At 36.1% G+C, this 21103-nt stretch overlaps 1 protein-coding gene across 1 annotated transcript; it reads right to left on the reverse strand.

Moving 5' to 3' along the window:
• Window positions 1–230: 230 nt before the first annotated feature.
• Window positions 231–10138, reverse strand: LOC149843239 (uncharacterized). Its single transcript, XM_090001751.1, has 2 exons — window positions 9940–10138; window positions 231–542 (listed from the first exon to the last, which is right to left on the reverse strand). The coding sequence occupies exons 1-2, from the start codon at window positions 10075–10077 to the stop codon at window positions 390–392; spliced, it is 291 nt and encodes a 96-aa protein (XP_089857877.1). The 5' UTR covers window positions 10078–10138; the 3' UTR covers window positions 231–389.
• Between the last annotated feature and the right edge of the window lie 10965 nt (window positions 10139–21103).

Below are 21103 nucleotides of genomic sequence, written 5' to 3' on the forward strand. Positions count from 1 at the left end.
AGCAACGGACACACCTGTGCACCAGCAAAGCGTTATAAGCAGGAATTATAGATTGAATGGATTGTTGCCTACACTAGTATAACACTTAACCATGCTAGCGTAAGTACCAGAAATGTGCAAATTATATAAAATCTTAAGCACCAATTCTTGAGAGCCTCATTCTACACAAAGTATCAAATTGCAATGTTTATGTGATATATCTTCGTGAGGACAGGCAAATCAATGAAAGATTTCACAGTTAACAATCCATATATGCATGAAAGAAAAAAGTGAACGGGTCACATATTACAACTTGATTAAAGTAGTCATGTAACACATAACAGGCTTTGCATGTCACTGACAGCCATCCAGTATGCAATACCAACAGGTTGCCTAGCATTACAATAGCATCATCCTGTCTCCTGTTCAAATTCATCACCTTCACTTTCATCTACATTATCTACATCATCATCTGCCTCACCATTAAACTCTTCCTTCTCGTTGTCTTGAGTCACCTTCCCAATTACAACCAAATTGGCATTTGATTTCCTGATTTCATTGAACTGTAATGAAAACCTTGGTGAGAAATTCCACTTGGTTATCATGAGGGAACTGTTTCAGTAAAATTTCTGTCAACAAAGCAAAAAACTGCTAACTGATTATCACATTGACACACTCGTTTCCATGAGATTTCCTTTAATGGTGATCTCTCTCTTACAGTTGAAGCCTGATCCAGGCCTGATCCATGAAATTAAATAAGTTCTAGGAACCTACCATAACCTGAAACATAAGAAGCCTGATCCATGAAAAATATGACGAACACAGATAACATGCCTATGGGATTGAACTTCAGATAGTTTATATTGTCATCACCATTTTTCACATGGCAGGTTTACATGATTATATCACAATCAACAATTTGACTTTAGAAGGATTTGATAAAGAGATAAAGAATCAAATTATTGAATGATTCAATCAAGGAGAATGAAAGAATTGAAGACATTTAAAACATTCGAACATGTAATGGAGCACTATTCTAGTTCTTGAACAAGTGCACAGAAAATCTGTGACTAATAACTCTACCATTGGTGAGGATAAGCTTATGAAAACCTAAATTCGTACAAGAATGTAAAGTCAGCCACCTGGAACAGGTAAGCATCAGTTTGGAACCAAATCATATTATCCAACTTGATTAAATCTAACAGTCATCTTTTCTATATTGAGAGGGGGCAGTTGCCAGTGTCTAGCATTTACGAAAACCCTAAAAAAGTTCCTTCTCTATCAAAAATAGTTAAGGTTGTGATCCTGCCTCTAAGATACATGTCCATAGATGTCATGTTTGGAAGGATAAGTGTCCCCAAATAAGGGAGAGTTTGTAAAAGGAATTGTTGAGGACTTGGCTTTAAATTCTCAAGCTTTTGAAGATCCATCGTCTTGAAACATTTTAGTTATATCATGATAATTTTTCTCTTTTTCTAATATCAATTATTTTATCATTTACTTTAATGGATTCTGATACATTAAAATACCATGTATTGAGCTGAAAAGCTTTCTATAAATTATAAGTCATCTCCAAATAAATGGCAGAACAGTATTTTTTTGGTACAATTTTTACTAAAAAATTGCTAATACATGACTGTCCAAGCTTAATCTGAGAATTTATTCACCACTGCCTTAAAAACATAACCTACTTATGTAGCGTTTAAGTACTCACTTTCTGTATCCATCAGAAGTTTTAAAAGCAACATGGCACCCATTACCAAATACATGGAATGCCATGAACAAAAGGTGGGATGCAGTAATCCTAGATTCATTACAATTCATACACGTCTTAGAACGTGAGCATGCTGCAATCCAAAATGATACCAAAGGCCCATTTTTCTATGAATGCAAGATAAAAGATCCTATTTTTATCCATCATCATTACTGACATTAAACAGTGAAGAAAATCAAAGAGAAATTAGCATAATCATGGTTAATCGCTTACAAGAAGTTCAACTTAGTAAAAAGTGTTATGCTTCACTAGCAGCTCAATAACATGTTTTAAAATCAATTAAAGGTCCAAGAATCCATACAGTTAGGTAGCAAGATACTCTTCGTAAAGCTGGCAAAGCTGGCCATGAAAATGACTGGACAGATGCAATATGAAGCTTAACTAATGCCACATTTGTGCTTTCCCAATCTCCATAATTTTGTAATAGGTCATCTAGTAAAGAAGAAGATTAAGTTTTACATAATTCCACAACATATGTCAAGACCAAGTATCCCATGCAGTTAGGCAGCAAAACAGAATTCCATGGAGATGACTGCACATTGGACTGATGCAATGTGGAGCTTAATTAATGCAGGATCTGTGCTTTCTCATTCTCCAAAATATTGGAATAAGGTGTTTCTTAAAAGAAGTCAATGTTTTATATTATTTTGATAAAATGCATACTCATGGCCAGAAGAGCTCAAGAGGATTGCCAATAGCTAATTAATGTCCTACTATTCAGCAGAAGAATCAAATTTCCACCTCTTTTGTGCATGCCCATTTTTCAGGACATCTTTTGAGCTTGCAATCAGGTTGAAACATCAAATTTGACAGGGTTGAATCTGTGAACAAATAAAATTGGTCCCTTGGATAAGTGCTAGGAATAAGAAATGGACTTGAACTTAGACACGTCAATGTTCTTTAGACCAGTGGTACGAGTGGCTAGAAAGGAACCAGAGAATTTTTTAAAACACCCATTTAATAACCCTCTTGGTATCCACCACAGCATTAGAAATTCTATTCAACGTTTTTTCCTCAAGGACGAAGATTTAAAATAGATTGAAGCTTCTAGGATAGGAACACTTTGGAGTTGAAGCCTATTATATTTTCATATTGTTCTATTTTTTTAGTGAGTATTTAGAGTTGATTTCTTGTTAACACTTTTCCTTAATTAGAAAATGCCTTCCTTCTATATATATATATATATATATATATCATATAGAATAAAGCAAAAGGACATTCAAACCTTAAAAAAGGTTTATTCCTTAACCAACAAAGAAAACTCAAGCAAATATATTCACTGAAGGCACTTCTCTTTCACGTATCAAAATGGCAGTAAGATTTAATTTGCAATAAAATTTATTGAAATTTAAAAACATAAAAGGTAAAGATTTTATTATACTAAAAAGGCTGAAAATTATTGGACATACAAATGAATCTAGAATGACTTATAAGAAAGCATTCGTGGAAGTTACTTAAATAACCAAAGTAACGGGTCATTGGGCAGTATAAGGAGTAGAGGATTTCCAAGCAGCATGGTGTGTCTTAGTAAAAGCCAGTGACCTTTTCCAAGTAATATCCATATGGGAGTGTAGACACCCAATTTTGCCAAAAATGTCAAAGTGCTAACCCCTATATGAGGAAATGAATTTCGGATCAGGTTTTCAAAAGATAAAGGCCTTGGGACAGCAGCTCGTGTCCCGCCATCCCTATTTGGGACGGCTCTTCATCCGGCCGGCCCACGTTGGGGATGGCACCATATCTGGCCATCCCTATTCAGGACAACCTCTCGACCAGCTTTGTCTGGCCACTTGCCCGGGGACGGCCACCTGTTTGGCCGTCCCACCTTCGAGACGATCCTCTGTTTGGCCGTCCCACCTTCGAGACGATCCTCTGTTTGGCCGTCCCACCTTGGGACGGCCAAACCCCTTTTGCCATCCCATCACCCAAGCGAGAGGATAAGCCATTTGGCTTATCCTCATTCGATCCTACCCTAACCACCTCCCCTCCGGTGTGTTTCTCAAAAGGGAAGGACTCTTCTGGATGAGTTGCAGCCCCATTTGGGATAGACTCTAATATATTTGGATTGTATCTGAATCCAAAAAACCCAATGATCAGTATTCCATTCAAAAACTCTATAAATAGGGGCTCACTCCTACAGTCTGATCATCTGGAAATTCCCTATCTGAACGTTGGCCTTAGAGAAAACGAGCCCTAGCCTTGTCATAGCCCTTTTCAAGCTGCCATATCTACGCAAAGATGTTGCTTAAACTACTGCAACAACCATCATACCTACACGACCGAAAAAAAGCTTAAAAGCTAAACAGAGCCCTAAGTCCAGAAAAGGTAATTTTTCAGATCAATAAATTAGTTTATTCATTCATTTCGGTTTTCATTATTTTAGTTCAGATACTTATACACATTTGGTCTTTAGTGCACATCCAAGTTTCTCGACAATGTGATTCGAGCTACGGAATTTGAAAAACTAGTCTAGACTTTACCTTTCCTACGAGCAAAGGACAGTCAAGACTCGTATACAACGTCCCCCACATATTTCAAAAGGGATTTCACAAAATCCGGGTAAGTTAGATCTTTCCCAACTCCAAATTTTTATCAACAGTTTTTGGCGATCACGATGGGACGCTGTAAATTTTTTCAATTTCTATAGTTAGAAGTGCATTCTGGGACAATTCGGGTCCTAACAAACCCAATACCTCTAAATAAGTTTGTTTTCTCTTTTTTCGGACGGTTAAAACCATTTAACCATTCGATCTTTAGCTGTCTGACATTTGGTCGTCCGCAAACCGTTTCTGCAGGCCATGTCATGCTAATCTCGGGGCCTTTTCTGTGCAGAGACTAGCCTCCTGCAGGCTTAGCCATCCCAGACCCCTTTATAGAGGCTTAGTCGTCCCCCAAAAATCCCATTTGCAGGCTTAGTCATTTATGGCCAGCCCCTCCCATCAGCAACTTCCCCTTCTGCAGGTTGTGTCGTCCTAGGCACAGTGCCATATGCATAGTCTTCTGACTTAAGCTTCCTCAAGTCCAACTGTTTGAGGCCCAGGTTCAGCCATCCCAAGCTTTGCATCCTGACCTCAGCCATCTCAGCCTCGGCCTTCTGATTTGAGCCTTCTCAAGTTCAACAGTCCCAGGCTCTACATCCTGACCTCAACCTTCTCAGGCTCAGCCGTCCCAAGCTCAGACCCCTCAGGTTCAGCTATTCCAGGCTCTACCCTTTTGACCTGAGTCGTGCTTGACTTAGCTGTCTCGGGGTGTTTCCATCCAGAGTTTTGTCGTCCAGAACTTTGCGGGAAGGAACTCTATCATTCAGAGTTCTGCTATCCGTGGATTCCGCCATTTTATTTTGTTTTTCTGATAGGTTTTATTATGTTTTTGGTCTTCTTCTTCTTTTAGATCTTTTTTTTCTCGCGTATAGGATCTTCTGCATTAGCTGCATTCATCCATGTTAGGGCTAGATTTTTATAACACTGTTTAGAAACCCATGCTGGAGAATATCACGTCACATAGAATTTACAAAAATATTACCTCTAGTAAGTTGAGATCTTTGGATGAGACATTGTTTGATTTTTTTTGTTTGCTCTGATTTATATGCCTCTTCTAGGATTAGAACCCTTCTTTTTATTGAAATGTTTTTTAAAAATCTTGTCCTATCATTTGGATCTCTAGATCCCTCCACTAGTATTTTTAAGCAGTGATCTTGGGTATATCGGTGATGGTACCTTCAAGCCGGATAATCCAATTATTAGTACCTTTAAGCGGTTAGCTTGGGTATATCGGTGGTGGATCCGAAAGGGAGCCCTGATCCATAAAACCCAGAGAGACCTCGCAGATCCGTGAAAACATCTTTCGAGGAGAATTAGGGTACTTATTGATTTTAAAAATCTTATGTTACTTGTTTGGGCCTGTTTAAACCATTGTTTGGGATATCATGAATAATAAACCTCTTCGAAAAAGGGACCAAGAAGTACTAGAGGACGGTGGATCACCCTAGACACAGCGTAATGGTGGCAATCCAATATATCCCATGTTACCAAATCAAGGGTCAAGCGCTCCAAAAGCCCTCGATAAAAGCAAAGTGAATCAGAGTCGTCATGATCCCGAACCAGGTCGTACCAAGCCTCCACTAGGTCCGAACGGAGGGTAGCAAAAGGTTGCTCAGCCCAAAAGTGGTCAAAGAACCATAGTTGAAGAAAAAATTTGCAGCCAAGGAACTTCGAGTTGTAGAAAACAAAAAACTTACTCATGCCCCTGTAAGTTGCCGCCAGAATGGCCATGCCCAGGGATAAGCTTGGCCTGTTGACATACCAACTCTTCAGCATGCGCATATAACGGAGGTCCATGAGATGATCTCCATCAGGAAAAAGCAAAAGTCCCCTAGCACAAAAATAAAAAGCCCCAACAAATGCTTCTTTGCGCGAGAGTTGGTCGCTAAAAGTGTGCGAGGCTGGAAGAACGATTTCAGATCATAAAGCAAAATGTAGGGATGGTGATTTTGTCTATCCCAAGAAGGGTGAATTGGGTCCCAGTGTGAATGACCAAATAGAGAAGATAAGAGCTTACATATATCTATCATGCCCTGGCTAACCATGAATCCATCTATAGGGTGTGTTGTAGGAAAGTGAACCAGCCCCAGAAGACGAATTGTCTCGTCTAGAGTAATAGTCATCTCTCCAAATGGAAGTCAAAAGGTATTTGTGTGGGGATTACAACGCTCCATGAGAGCAGAGAAAAGAGCATCGTTGATCGGCATCCTCCGTAATCGGCAAACATGATAGACGCCAAAGGTCTTCATAAAATGATGGTGAACAGTCTGGAAATCAATATACCATTCATCAAACCAATCAAGTGCAGCAAGCCTTCCTTTGTATCCATGGTCAGTCTACAAAAAACGCACATGGAATGAATAACAACAAGAGGTAAGCAGAAAGGGAGAAAAACTCTTACCAATCGCCCATGACAGATATGATGATAAGCATGGACTCGGCAAGGATTAACAAGGAAGACATTTTTTTTTAGGGTGACTATCGTTGCAGGCAAATCCATCGCAGAAACCGAGGCACCAATCAAGCTCACCAAGAAGCAGAAAAGCTGAAGATTTGGAGCAAAAACGGACGCACGAAGCATTTTTATAAAGTCAAAGGTTCAATTCGAATAGGAGTTAAACTTTTGAATGAATCTTGCTCGACAGACACCGCATCAGACGACATTCCTTGCTTTGTCGACCAAAGCTGGACAACACTTCTCACTTGGCCATCTAGCACTAGGACAACATTCCCATATTGTCGTCCACCGAGGGAAGACGTTCCCATTTTGGCCGTCCACCACGGTGACAACGAGATAGGCCCTTTCATCGTTCATCACTGGAGTAGAGAATCATCTTCGCCAACAAACAGCCCGAAAGTATTGTCGTTTGTCACTTCTCCATGTTTTCGAAAACTGGCCCAACTTTGTTCGGCAAGACCAATCACGGTCTCCGTAACCCAATTTTTTCTTTCCTAAACACTAGCCCGACCATGTTTGGCAAGACCCAAATAGTCCCCACAACCCAATGGTTTTCAACTTGACCGACTTCATTAGGCGAGACTAATCACGGTCACTGTAACCCAGTTTTTCCTTACCTAAACACTGGCCCGATCGCGTTCGGCAAGATCCAAACGGTCGTCACAACCCAGTGGTTTTCAACTGGCTTGACCGTGTTTGGCAATATCCAAACGGTCGCCACAACCCAGTGGTTTTCAACTGGCCGGACCTCGTTCGGTGAAACCAATCACGGTTTCCTAAACCCAATTTTTCCTTCCCTAAACATTGGCCCAACCGCGTTCGGCGGAACGCAAACGGTCCCCATAACCCAGTGGTTTTCAACTGGCCCGACCTCGTTCGGCGAGACCAATCATGGTCTCCACAACCTAGTTTTTTTTATGAGCGTTGGCCTTAGAGAAAACGAGCCCTAGCATTAACATACCCCTTTTTCTCAACCTATCATACCTACGTAAAGGTGTTGTTGAAGCTATTGCAACAACCTTCGTACCTACGTGGAGGCGCTGCCAGACCGAAAAGAAACTTAAAAGTTAAACGGACCCCCAAGTTCGAAAAAGGAAAATTTTCAGATCAATCAATTAGTTTATTCATTCATTTCGGTTTTCATTATTTTAGTATAGATACTTATACACATTTGGTCTTTATTGCAGATCTGAGCTATCCGAGCTTCTCGACGGTGCGATTAAAGCTACGGAGATCGAAAAACTTATCTTGACCTTACTTTTCCTCCAATCAAGGGACGGTCAAGACTCGTATACGACGTCCCCAAACATTTGATTTCACAAAATTCAGGTAAGTCAGATCTTTCCCAACTCCAAATTTTTATCAACAGGGAGAAATAAATTTTGACTATAGATGAAGCAAGGACATAGCAATAGTGGGAAGCACACTTGGGAAATGGACAAATGTCGTATTAACTTGTGACTATTTTATAAGAAGTACATCTAGAGAGAAGGGGAGTCTAGCAAAGACCAAAAGGGGAGAAAAAGCCCACTTGATCCATATGGTGGACTTGCTTTAGATGGCTTCTTTTTCATCGTCGGTGAATATTTTGTGATCAATAGTGGATTATAGTGACATGAGTCACTATTTTAGATCCTTTTTTCTTTTTTTTGGTGATAACATGAGCATACTTTATTATAGATTCACTAGCTTGTCGTTCAGATGGAAGGATTTTCTACAATTGATCGACATTGATATCATAATATCTTAGGCACGAGACTATGAAACACTTGTCTAGCTTTATAAGATTTTATTGTTCATAAGCATCATAAAGTAGTTAAATTGCTACTAAATTATTCCAATGTGAATTGGACCTCACAAAATCTGTATCAACTGCTTCATATGTATTACTCATTGTTTTTAACACACAGATTTTCAAAGTAAGCCTTTTCTACATCGATTTCACTCTCGTCGCAAATGTTGCCAAAACAATTATTGTTGTTAATGCCTTATTGCATGCATATATTCATATTCTTTTAAATTTAGTGATCTAGAGGTGTCTTAATGTGGCTTAAGGACTATGATCTCCATTTTTATTACCCCCATCAACTTCTCATTATTTCACATCTCAAATGATTTCAGATCTCTCTCCCCAAATGATTCCCATATCGCTTCATATCTGCTTGTTGCTTCCCCTTTCCTGTTGAAATTCAGATTTACCAATTCATGTATCCAAATTTGCGCATTACTCCCTCATTTCCCCAATCCTCTTGAAATCCTCTAGCAACTATGATTGTAATTCCTCCATCGTTCCTAAGGATGCCTGCCTACATAATGGAAGATAGAATTGGCAAGTGTCAATAGCATCTGATCCAGCATGCCCAAATCCCTGTTCACTAGCATCTGATCCAGCATGCTCAAATTCCTGTTAACATAACGGAAGTTCGAGCCCAAGATAGTATGGTTGGAAGCAGCCCCCTTAATTGCATGTAGTCCACAAAAGAGGAGCAAAATTAAGTATTTTCTCGGTACACTAATGATTAATTTCAGTTACATTCTTTAGCAATTAATAAAAGGGTACATTTTTCAATTTTACTTTGAAAAGGTATCCAACCTTTTCGACCTTAAAAGTAACTTCACATTTTCAAAATTGCTACCACTTCTGAGGATTGTTTGAGTCATTCCAATCAGTTGAACCTACTAACCTCAATAATAAAAGGTCTAAAGTTATACAAAATACCAAGTTATAGTCAAGGAAGACATCAATATCTGGGTCTACTCATAAGTCTGAAATTTTTTGCAAGAAAGTTCATTGTCCACTCCTAGAGAATCTGATTCAGTAAATGTGGATAAACTATTTCTCAAGATATACAAAAGTTTGAGTGAAAAATTTTTGGAACAATCAACAGAAACAGGTATAAGGCCCAGAAAGTGATGTCTTGCTTAGAGATTAACTTAACGACCTACAGAACAGATGATCGAGCATAGATGGCTCGGAAAGAAAGATAAATGGCAGTAAAATAGAATTAAACAAAAGGATTATTGCAAAATGTTGTTTTGTTCACTGTCAAAATCAGATGAACTAAGATCAGTGACATGCTCATGGGTGATTCAACATGGTTTTGGTGTGAACCAAGATGGAATGTACGATAGCATCAAAGGCAATGGAAGAGAGAGAGAGAGAGAGAGAGAGAGAGAGAGAGAGAGACCTTGTCTTCGAGATCGGTTTCCTCAAGGGTGAGGGTGAACTCATCGTTCTGGGACTGAGGCCATTGGGAAGGGAGGAGGAGAGAGGAGGGAACGATGGGCGTTGCCGGCAGCTGGTGTGTGAACGACGGGAACCACATCTCTGACGATACCCAACAACCAATTCTTTAGAAGCCAAAAGAGCGAGCGCGCAGGAATTCACCAAACAGCCAAACTCAACCCTTCACCCTTTTCTTTTTTCATTTTCAGTAGGAATATAATCTATTCAGAGTGAACGTTTGGAAGAATTCTCCGAGATTGAAAATTGTCTCTGAGCCCCAACGATTTTCTTTTGTTTGGGGTCCCTTTGCCTCGAATCATAGTGACAAAAGTTTAAAATGGCAATTTCTTGGCTATGAATTTCCCGTGATATTTTCAAAAAAATTTATTTTTTTTTGAGCTTTTATCGGAAAAATTAAATAACTTCTCAAAAAATCAAAATATCAAAACAAAATAAAAAATAAAATGAAAACAAATTGATTACACAATTAAATTTTGCATGTAAAGAAAAAATAAAATATATTTTCAACTCCAATATCATATCTAAGAAGTATCAACTATCAACCATCAAACATCAAATAACAACCATCAATATGACACAAAGATGCGAGTATACTTGCAGCATGTCAACAAAATGACAGGTGGGTAAAGATGCTTATTCGTAGGAGTTTCAATGTAATTACAGATAGGTGAAAATCCGATCAACAAGCACTACATCATGCCATAAGAAAGTATCATTTTCAACAAGAAAAAAAGGAAAAACGATGAAAAGAAATAACCAAAATCAGAACAAAACCCACACAAATTAGAAGCAAAATGGGAAGCAACCATTCACAATTTTGAAAGCCCCACTTACGCTATAGAGGGAGAGAGAGGGAGATTAACATCTTGTCCCATTCATGCAAGTCTTTCACAAAACTTTTGCAAGTGGTCGAGTCTTTTCAAATTGCAAACCACGGTTGCAACTAGCATGGCAAGAGCCACCTGTTGTAAACACCTTAAATTTTTCTGGTGCACTTTCAGACACCCCTGCCAAACTTGTAGGTCAGTGTAGGAGTCTAACCCTAGGTCTGTCCTTCTTTAGGTGTCATTTCACCCCATTCTGTCAATAAAATTCTTATTTTGCCCCTAGGTCACCTTAGATCCTTATCAGTTAGAGTCGACCAAGATCATTTTTAAGCTCAAAACAGTTAGAATGTCAGTCATTTCTAGCTCATCTGAGCTCACGATGAGCAGATCATGTTCATTTCTGGCAATTTCTGACAAAATGAGTTCATTTTCTAAGAAATAAGCTCATTTTTAACCTGAATCCCAGTCAATTATTCTCGGATCAGTCAAATCCAATCGACCCTATTCTCCTGAGTCTAATCTGAGCTCACCAGAAGTTCAAGTAGTGCGATTTCAGTCCAAATCCATTTTTCACAGTCTAGGAATCCATTTTAGCCCATTTCAACTCATTTTAAATAAAATTGAGCTAAGTTCAGTCAGTTGAGCTAGTGTTTGAGTTTCAGTTTTAGTTCATCTCAGTATTACTGATCTTTGTTCCAGCTCAAACCCAGTTCCTGTTCGTAACTCACTTCACTCCAATGATAATTTCTCATCATTTCTCTAAGAAAATGATATCATTTCTCGATCGTTCAATCTAGGAGTTTAGTTGAGTCAGTGTCTTGTCAGTTTATTTGAGTTCTGAAACCCTAGAACTCAGTTCATTTCAGTTCAAACCAGTTAAAACCCCAATTTTTAGTGTCACTCTTGGCCCTGCAAGGACAAAAACCATTTCTTGAATCATTTTGTTCATTTTTACCAATTTTATCACTTTTTAAACTGCAACAACTGTCGATCGGGGTCCAATACCTGAAATCCTTTATCTAGGGTTTGTATTTCACATGAGATTCCAGGTCATATCTCATCATTTCTTATTATTTCTCATCATTTTATATTGTTTCATTGCATTTCATCTCATTTTCGAGATCTAGCACTCTGGTTTTTCTAAACATCTAAACCAGATTCGATTTTAAAACCTTTTTTTCAAAAGTAATTTCAAAAACCTGGGTTTTTAAGTTGACATTTGCCATTTGTTAACCCCCAGGATCTTATATTCTTTTATTTCAAAATATTTTCTTTACAAAATGATCTAGATTCATTTTAAAATTAATTTTTAACTGGTCTGAGTTCTCAGATGAGACCCATCTAGGTGGTGTAGCTTTTGAATTCCTTTATTCCTCAAATTTTCCAAATTTTCAGAGTCCTAGTTGGATCAGGACTCTAACTTTTTACTTTTTAAATATTTTTCAAAATTCTATTTTGATTTTCAATCAGAGGTAACCCTTGTTCATTTCTGTCATTTTGGCCAAAATCTTAGAGTCCTAGTCGGATTAGAATTCTTTTTCAGAGTTTCAGTCGGATCAGGACTCTACTTTTCACTTCTATTTTATCTCTTTTCAAGAAAACCTTTCAAAACCTTTCATTTTAACCAAAATTTTAGAGTTTCAGTTGGACTAGGACTCTGCCTCAAAGTCCTAATCGAATCAGGACTCTATCCTGATTTCATTTTCTTATTTCATTTTCACTTGTTTTCAAAAGACCTTTTTAAAATCTCGTCATTTGCTTCTCAGAAAACTAAAAAATCTCAGAGTTCTAGTCGAATTAGAACTCTTCCCCATAGTCCTAGTCGGATCAGAACTCTGAACCTGACTTCAATTTCTATCTTATTTTCACCTGTTTTCTAAAACTTCTCTCATTTGTTTTCTAGAAAACCCTAAATTTTGAGAGTTTTAGTCGAATTAGAACTTTGTCCTAGTTGGATCAGGACTCTAATTTTGATTTCAGTTTTTACCTTGTTTTCATCTGTTTTTACGGAAAAGCTTCTAAAACCTTCTTGTTTGTTTAAAATTCTAAGAGTTTTAGTCAAATTAGGACTATGTCTCAGAGTCCCAGTTGGATCAGGACTCTAATTTTGATTTCAGTTTTTACCTTGTTTTCATCTGTTTTTGCGAAAAAGCTTTTAAAACTTTCTTGTTTGTTCAAAATTTTGAGAGTTTTAGTCGAATTAAAACTCTTTTCCAGAGTCTCAGTTGGATCAGGACTCTAATTCTGATTTTAGTTTTCATCTTGTTTTCACCTATTTTCGCAAAAAGCTCTCAAAATCTTCTTGTTTGTTTTCATAAAAATCAAAATTTTTAGAGTTTTAGCCGAATTAGGACTCTGTCTTAGAGTCATGATTGGATTAGGACTCTATTCTAATTTCATTTTTTATCTCTATTCTTCAATTATTTTTTGAAAACCTTTTCATCTGCTTTTCAAAAATGCAAAAAATCTAAAGTTTCAGTCCAATCAGGACTCTGTCTCAGAGTCCTAATCCGGTTAGGACTCTATTCTGACTTTTGTTTCTACTTTCATTTTCATTCTCTTCACTGATTTTTCAAAAATTAGTCCATCTAGCAGAGTTCCAGTTGATTCAAGACTCTATTTTAGAGTTTTGGTTGAGTTAGGACTCTAACCCTGACTGCTTTTCTCACTTATTTTTACTCATTTTGAGAAAATCTTTCAAAAACCTCTTTATTTGGCTTTAAAAAGTCTAAATTTTAGAGTTTCAGTTGTTTTAGGACTCGGGTCTAGAGTTTCAGTTCACTTAGGACTCTATTTTCAAAACCTCTTATTTTCATTCAGTGATTTTAACTTTGTTTTAAAACCATTTTTGATCGTTATTCCAACTTTTTCAAAACCTTGATGTGGGGCCCACACAATTGGCGCTATATATGGAGGAGTCTCGATCTATTCAGAACTCTAATGGATTCGAAACTTTTAATTTCAAATCCAATTTCCTTTTAATCTCTTTTAAAATCTCTTATTTTCGAGTTTTTAAAATCGTTTTGAAAATCAAATGGGGCCCACTCTGGGTGGTGTCACATTTGAGTGTGTTAGGGTTAGCCAATGTCCTAATTAGGTTAGGAGTTTGAAAATGTCTAAATTGATTTTAAAACTTTATTTTACTTTAGTATTTTCAAAATATATTTTTTACTTTTAGATTTAAGCCTTTGAAAAACAAATGTGGGCCCACAATAGGTGGTGCCACATTTGGACTTTGTTTAGTCCAAATAGGATTCAATTAACTCAATTAGGATCTAATTAAGAGAATTGAAAAGTCAACCCAATTAGCCAAAACTATCCCCCCCCCCCCCCTAATCAACTTAATTGAAGAATTTCAAAACAATTAGGATTTTTCCTAATTAATGCTAACTAGAGCCTATAAAAGGGGACCAAGGGGGTAGACCCCTTTTTTTTCTCCTTCTCTCCCTCTAAAAATCGTGGTGCTCTCCTCCTTCAAGCTCTCCTCCAGCAGCAGCCCTAAGGGACATTCAAGAACGTATTTCTTTTTCTTTTTCTTTTCCTTTATTTAAATTCAATTAGTGATGTAAATTAAATATAGATTTAGAATAAGAATTTATTTTCCTTCTTAGAATAGGATTGCATTGCATATAGTTTTATTTTTCAATAATATTAATGTGTGATGAATGATGATTCATGCATATTTCAATTCCACCATGGTCTACACGAATGACACGTGCACTAGCTTCTAGGGAGTTGATAAACTCGATTGATTTCGTATTTATGGCCATAGTGAGAATACGAACAAAATCCAGATTTATCTTCTTTTAAGCCACAATCAGCCTACACTCTTAGGCTATTTTCAAAAACCATTGCATATTTCAAAGTTTTCTAAATATTTTTCTCCTTTTAGAATTAAATGGATTAAATTCAATCCATATTTGTGGTCATAGTCAGAGATATGAGGAAAATCTATTTTATTGAAATTCTATAAGGCACATAAACTTTTTTTTTCAAACAATTTTCTCAAAAGTTCTTCAGAAAACATTTTCTTCAAAATTGCATTCATTTATTTAAGTTAGATTGCATCATGAAATGATTTTCATAGGGTCATACGCCCATCCCTTTTGATATATTTTCCAAATCCATCTCAGAAAAATCAATTCTCTCAAAGTTATTTGAATTTTCTCAGAAATTGATTTTCACAACACATCAAGATTTCTTCAGAAATCAATTTTCTTTTCTTCAAAAATATTCTCTCAACATGATTCACGATTTTTAAAGTATCCTTTTTTAAAATATCTCCAAATATTTCAAGCATACATCATGTTTTCAAATCTGCATTTTCTGAAATTCATAGCACATGCTTGATTCTAAATGACTCACACTAATTAAAATGACAATAAGAATTATTCTACAATTGAAAAAGAGAGAAGAAAGAACTGCCAAATAGCGGATCAGGTGTTCTCGATGGCCTGGATTGAGGAAAGAGCAATCTTTGCCTCGTTTAGTGTGCAGCAGCACTCCCAAAATGGATCCCTACGCAGATTCTGCAGGAGAAAGGAAAAGAAAAGAAAAAGGAGAAGACGAGAAGGAAAAAAAATGAGAAAAAGGTGAAGGAGGGCGGAAGAAGAAGAGGGGAGCTAAGGAGAGGGAGGCTACGTGAATTGAAGTCTCAAAGACCCCTTCACACAACCTCTATTTGAGTTTTTATAATAGTTAATTAGGTTTTACCAAAAATTATAAAATTAGTCCAAAACATAAAAACTATTTTAAAATAACTTAAACTATATTCTAATTTACATAAAGGGGGTGGCACCAACTGAGAGGGGTTTTTGAAAATTATCAAATGGATCTTAGTGAATTGAAGTGTGGATCATGTGAGGATCCAATCCAAGATCCACCAGCTGCTATTCAGACCAGATTGGGACCAGATTCACCTCGAAGTTAGCTCTAAAATCGTAAAATGGCCATAACTTGGTCATTTTAACTCTGAATTGAATGAAATTCAAATCGTGGCTCTGCAACACCTGAAACAACATAAACATGGGCATTATCACAGTAGAAGGTATACAAATGTATGAATTTAATGATAATTATGGATGTATTTGCATGTATTAGCAATATTCTTAATATTTGCAGATTAGTGCCTTATATTATTTATATTTATTGTTTGAGGTACAAAGTTATATGAAATTATTGAATAAGGTCCTAAGTTTTTTTTCCTAAAAGGTTATTATAGGATTTGCTTATTTGCAAAAAGAAGCATCTAGCATGTTTTGTTTTTGGAATATAGCTTTAAATATTCTGATTAATTTTTGAATGATGGAACTAATCATAATTTATGATGTGTTTATTTTCTTATGTGAGTATTGAACCTCAAATTCTTATATTTACCAAAAATTTGATAGTATTTAGAATAATGACGAGCAAAAATTGTGGCAGTAAGTTAGCTAAAACTAATAAACTCAATGAAACGAATTTCCATACATGGAAGGTGAGGATCCCACTAGTGTTATCCTTGGAAGGAATTAAATGTCCTAGAAAATAAAATAATAAACTGAGGTGACAAGGCATCTGAGGAAGTTAAAAATAATTTTTAAAAAGGATAACAAGCTTGCTAAAACTATCATGCTTACTTACATAAAGGATAATCTTCTTAAGGTTTTTGCAGATTGCCCTACTACACTAAAAATGTTTGAAGCGATATCCTTGAAATATAACATGACCTCTGAGACACATATTGAGTTACTTCATGAAAAATATACTTTATGCAAAATAAATGAATGAGACAATGTGGTAAATCATGTGAATAATATGATGGTTATGCCTAAAGACCTTGTAGTTGTGGGAAATGTGATCCCAGATCGCTTGTAGATCTCCACAATCCTTAATAGCCTACCCCCTTTCTGAAAAATGGTTATTATTGCCATGAGATTGAGCTCATCTCAAGTCAAACGAACCAAATTGCCTATGCAACTACCTATAGAACATGAACACATGAACAAAGACAAGCATAATGAATTACTAGTGGCTAAGAAAGCCCCAATAATAGTCATGGACCCTTGAAACACACAATTTAAAAAGAAGTCAAATAATAAATTTGGTAAATTTGATAAAAAAGGTTCAATATTCCACAAGCCGCAGATATCCTCTCCTCAGATCAAGTGCTACAATTGTAGCAAACTGGGACACATCAAAAGGAACTGTTACGCCTACAAGAACAAATTCAACAATATCAGGGGCAATGGCAGACCCAAGGAGAAAGATGTAGTCTGCGTGATATCAGATGCCTGTTCGTTGATCAGGAACTGACTGGATGGTGGGTGGACACAGGAGCAATAAGGCATATTGCTAAGTGCAAAAAAGGAGTAGTCAAACTGAAAGAATACAAATCCGGAGAGCACCATATACATGGGCAACAACACCTATAGTGATGTTATGTGTGTTGGTTCATATAAAATTAATGTTTTAGACTAATGTCTTATTAATTTATTAGTTGTTTATGTCATCCATAAGGCAAAATCTGGTGTTTGTCCTAGCCCTCATAAAGAACGGCTATGAGGTCCGGTTTAACCCTCATGAAGTCATTGTTGGCAAGCATGCTCATATTATTTTTTTAGGGTGTATTTGATAAAAAACATGCATTGTTTAAGATCATTTCTCATGATTTGAATAAATCTTCTACTTCTTTTGCTTATATTGATAGTGCCTTAATTGTTGATGTGAATATTTGGCACTAAATATTGAGACATGTTAGTTTAGATAAGATGAAGGTAATGGTTAAACTTAGATTATTATCAAATTTTAATGAACAATTATTTAATAAATGTGAGTCTTATATATATATATATATATATATACAAACAAAAAACCTTTTTGAAAAGAAGTTATTAGAGCATCAAAACTATTAGAAATAGTTCATACAAATATTTTTGGACCCTTTAGAGTTCAGACCCATAGAGGAATGCAATACTTTATTACCTTTATTGATGACTTCTCTAGATTTGGACACATATATTTGATGTCCCATAAGTCTGAAGCATTGAACAAATTTAAAGAATATCACAAGTGGAAAGGCAACTTGAATGTAATATTAAAATTTTAAGGTCTGATCGAGGTGATGAATATACGTCGAATGAATTTAAATAATATTGTCAAGGTCATGAAATTCTCTAGCATACAACAATGCCTCAGATAGCACAACAAAATGGTGTTTCTAAGAGATATAATAAAACTCTCATGAACATGATCTGATCTATATTGTTTAATGCATCTCTACCTAAAGTGTTTTGAGGAGAAGCTGTGTGCACAACTACCTATATCTTTTATAGAATTCCCTACAAGGTTGTAATCTCAACTCCTTATGAACTTTGGTTTGTTAGTAAACTAGACTTAAGCCATCTTTGAAGGTGGGGTTTTATAGCACATGTGAAAATTCTTGATCAATCAAGAGATAGTCTATTAAATATACTTTCATTAGATATCTAACTAGATTTAAAGGCTACATGTTTTATTATCCGAATATCGATCTTATTAAAAGGAGAGGTGTTGAATTTTTGGGAAATCAAAATGCCAATATTAATACTCCCATGGATGTTAACAATGATCTTTATGATCTTATTGAAATTGATGATCTTATTGAACAGTCAAATAATGAATCAATTGAGGAGGATCATTTTGACCATCTAGGAGGAGATGTACTTTCATATTTAATTTCTTCATTTTCGCATCAGATGATTATTGGTCATAAAAGGTCAAAAGCTTCTTCATCTTATTTAGATGATTACTATGTGAATTTAGTTGATGAGCTATGTTACTTGGTAGATGTGGATGAAATGACTGATATTTTAAAAAAATATACAAGTTTTAACTAATTTTTAGAATAATAAAAAAATTATCCATTTTTCTGTAAAATTAGAAACTCTGAAAAATTGTAAGTTATGATTATCATATGATATTAAATAAGATAGATCCTTGTTTATAAAATTTATGAAATTTAAGCCATAAAATGTAATTTCAAAAAGTTTAATACTGATTTAAAAAAGAACACCCGATATTAGTGTTTCTCTCTACAGAAAAAGAAAAAATGAAAGGAGAAGGGAAGCAACGTAACCAAGGGAAGATGCACGAACCAGTCAAAAAATTTAATCGATGCCAAAAAACATTGATTTTTGACCTATAATTAGGCATAAACTTTGGTCGATGATAAAATACTCAAATTGACACCAATTTGGGCGTGTAGATAGTCAATTTTGATGCCCTCGAAATGAAAAACGACATGGTTGATTTTGATTTAATAGATTATCTATCGATCGATCAAAATTTTTGTTGAAACAATAATGACATTGTTTAGGGCATCCCACGCTTTCGACCGATCATTGACCGATCGTCAACCAACAACGGAGGCCCATCATGGGAGCGATGTCGCGATGATGGCCACCCCACCCAGCATCTCCTATCGAAGGCGCAATGGGAGAAGATATCATGAAGGCCTAAAAGAAGGAACCCTTCCCTCTAAGTCGACGCCAAAGCCACACAACCACCCTTGCGATGGTCACCAGAAAGGGGAGCACAGAGGAAGAGGGGGAAACCAGCCCTCTTAGCGACAGGAGCCACACAACCATCAGACCAGCAGGCTGGTGAAAGGCAAAGCCCCCTAGTCCTCTAAAGAACTAGAGAAAGAGGACAATCTGACCATCTTATCCCGATCGCAAATCCAATTTTGAAAAACTCGAGCTCCCCCCAATTGGTCAAACAAATCGGTAATTAGGGGCAAGGGATATTTGTTCTTTTTAGTCAGCTTGTTGAGTGCCCTATAATCCAGTTGTCTTCTAAGCTCTTCTAGTTCGAGCAGAGCCATCCTATTCAACATCATGGCAGGAGGTCTTGCATCTAGCACCAAGATAAACCCCTTTCCAGATTGTTTCCATATGTGTTTTTTTTTGTTTCCTTTGATTTTCTGATTTCTATAATTTTCTTTTCTCTATTTATTTTTATCTTTTCCTGATTTTGGTTTATTTCTCTCTAATTTTGGGTGAACAACGATAAAGAAGAAAATGGGAAGAAGGAAAAAAAATAGATCTCCCCTGAGTTTCGATAAAAAAGGAAAAGGGAAAAAACTGATATATATATATATATATATATATATATATATTGTTGTTGTTTTAAAAATCGTAAATCTCCTCTTTTTTAATTTTATTAATCATGTTGTATGTCTATTCATAGACTACATGTTTCGATTCTAATGATCCATATCCGTGTTTCATGCATGCATTCATGAAGACAACTAATTTTATAAGACTGCACTCATACATGTGTTTGTATATGTGTACATGATATTAAAAAAATGATTTATCGATCTATGTGTTCATGCATGTGGCATAATATCTTTGGATCTGATAACATAGAAATGAGATATATGTCTACATACTGTTGTACATGCATGATATGCATATTCCATGCATGGCATGCTAAAAAGACAATTTTCATGCTTAGACTATATTCATATATGACAAGTTTTTATAAAAAAAATGTTTTAATACATATATGTATAGTATGATTGTACATACAACATTATTTGCATATTAGTTTTCACTACTTCAGATGCAATTATGTGACTGAATCTGATACATGTCACACAGTAAAAAAAAGAAAATTGTGCAGAAAAATCTCTGCACAGTGTTTTCTTAAATGCCTCTACAAACACAACTAACAGAAGCGTACATGGATCTGTTGATCTAGGAGTTTAGACATTCCCACAACCATGATCTGATACCACTGAAGGCCCAGGTTCAATAGTCATTGACGTGGAATCCAAAGTTATTTTGATGAGCAAGTTGGTGTTGGGATAAAGTGTATTAAGGTGAATGTGCACTCAGAGTCCCTTTCTTAGATTTTATTATTCCCTTTCAATCAAGTCTGAATCATATGCTTGGCGTTTGATGTTCTAGAAGATCATTCATTCATTCTGAATTGATTTCTAAACTATTGAGGTGAATTGGGATTTAGAGCTGAATCGATCTATATTGGCCAACTTTTAACATGAGAATGACATGTGTAAAACATTATTAAAATAATATTTAAAAATATTAAACAATTATTTTAAATTAAAAATTATCTGATTCAGGCCCGTTCCATTGTCTGTCGATACAATACATATCGGCCCATTCAGGGTGATATTGACAACATTGATTCTGATAAAGATGCAATTAGTGGGTTCGACCCCTCACTCTTGGTATTTTAGCTTAAAAAGGAATGTTTCTGTATTCAGCTTGAGCAAAGCTTGATCAAGTTTGA

The sequence above is a fragment of the Nuphar pumila genome, chromosome 3 (assembly GCF_984573655.1).
Source record: "Nuphar pumila chromosome 3, dmNupPumi1.hap1.1, whole genome shotgun sequence".
NCBI lineage: Eukaryota > Viridiplantae > Streptophyta > Magnoliopsida > Nymphaeales > Nymphaeaceae > Nuphar > Nuphar pumila.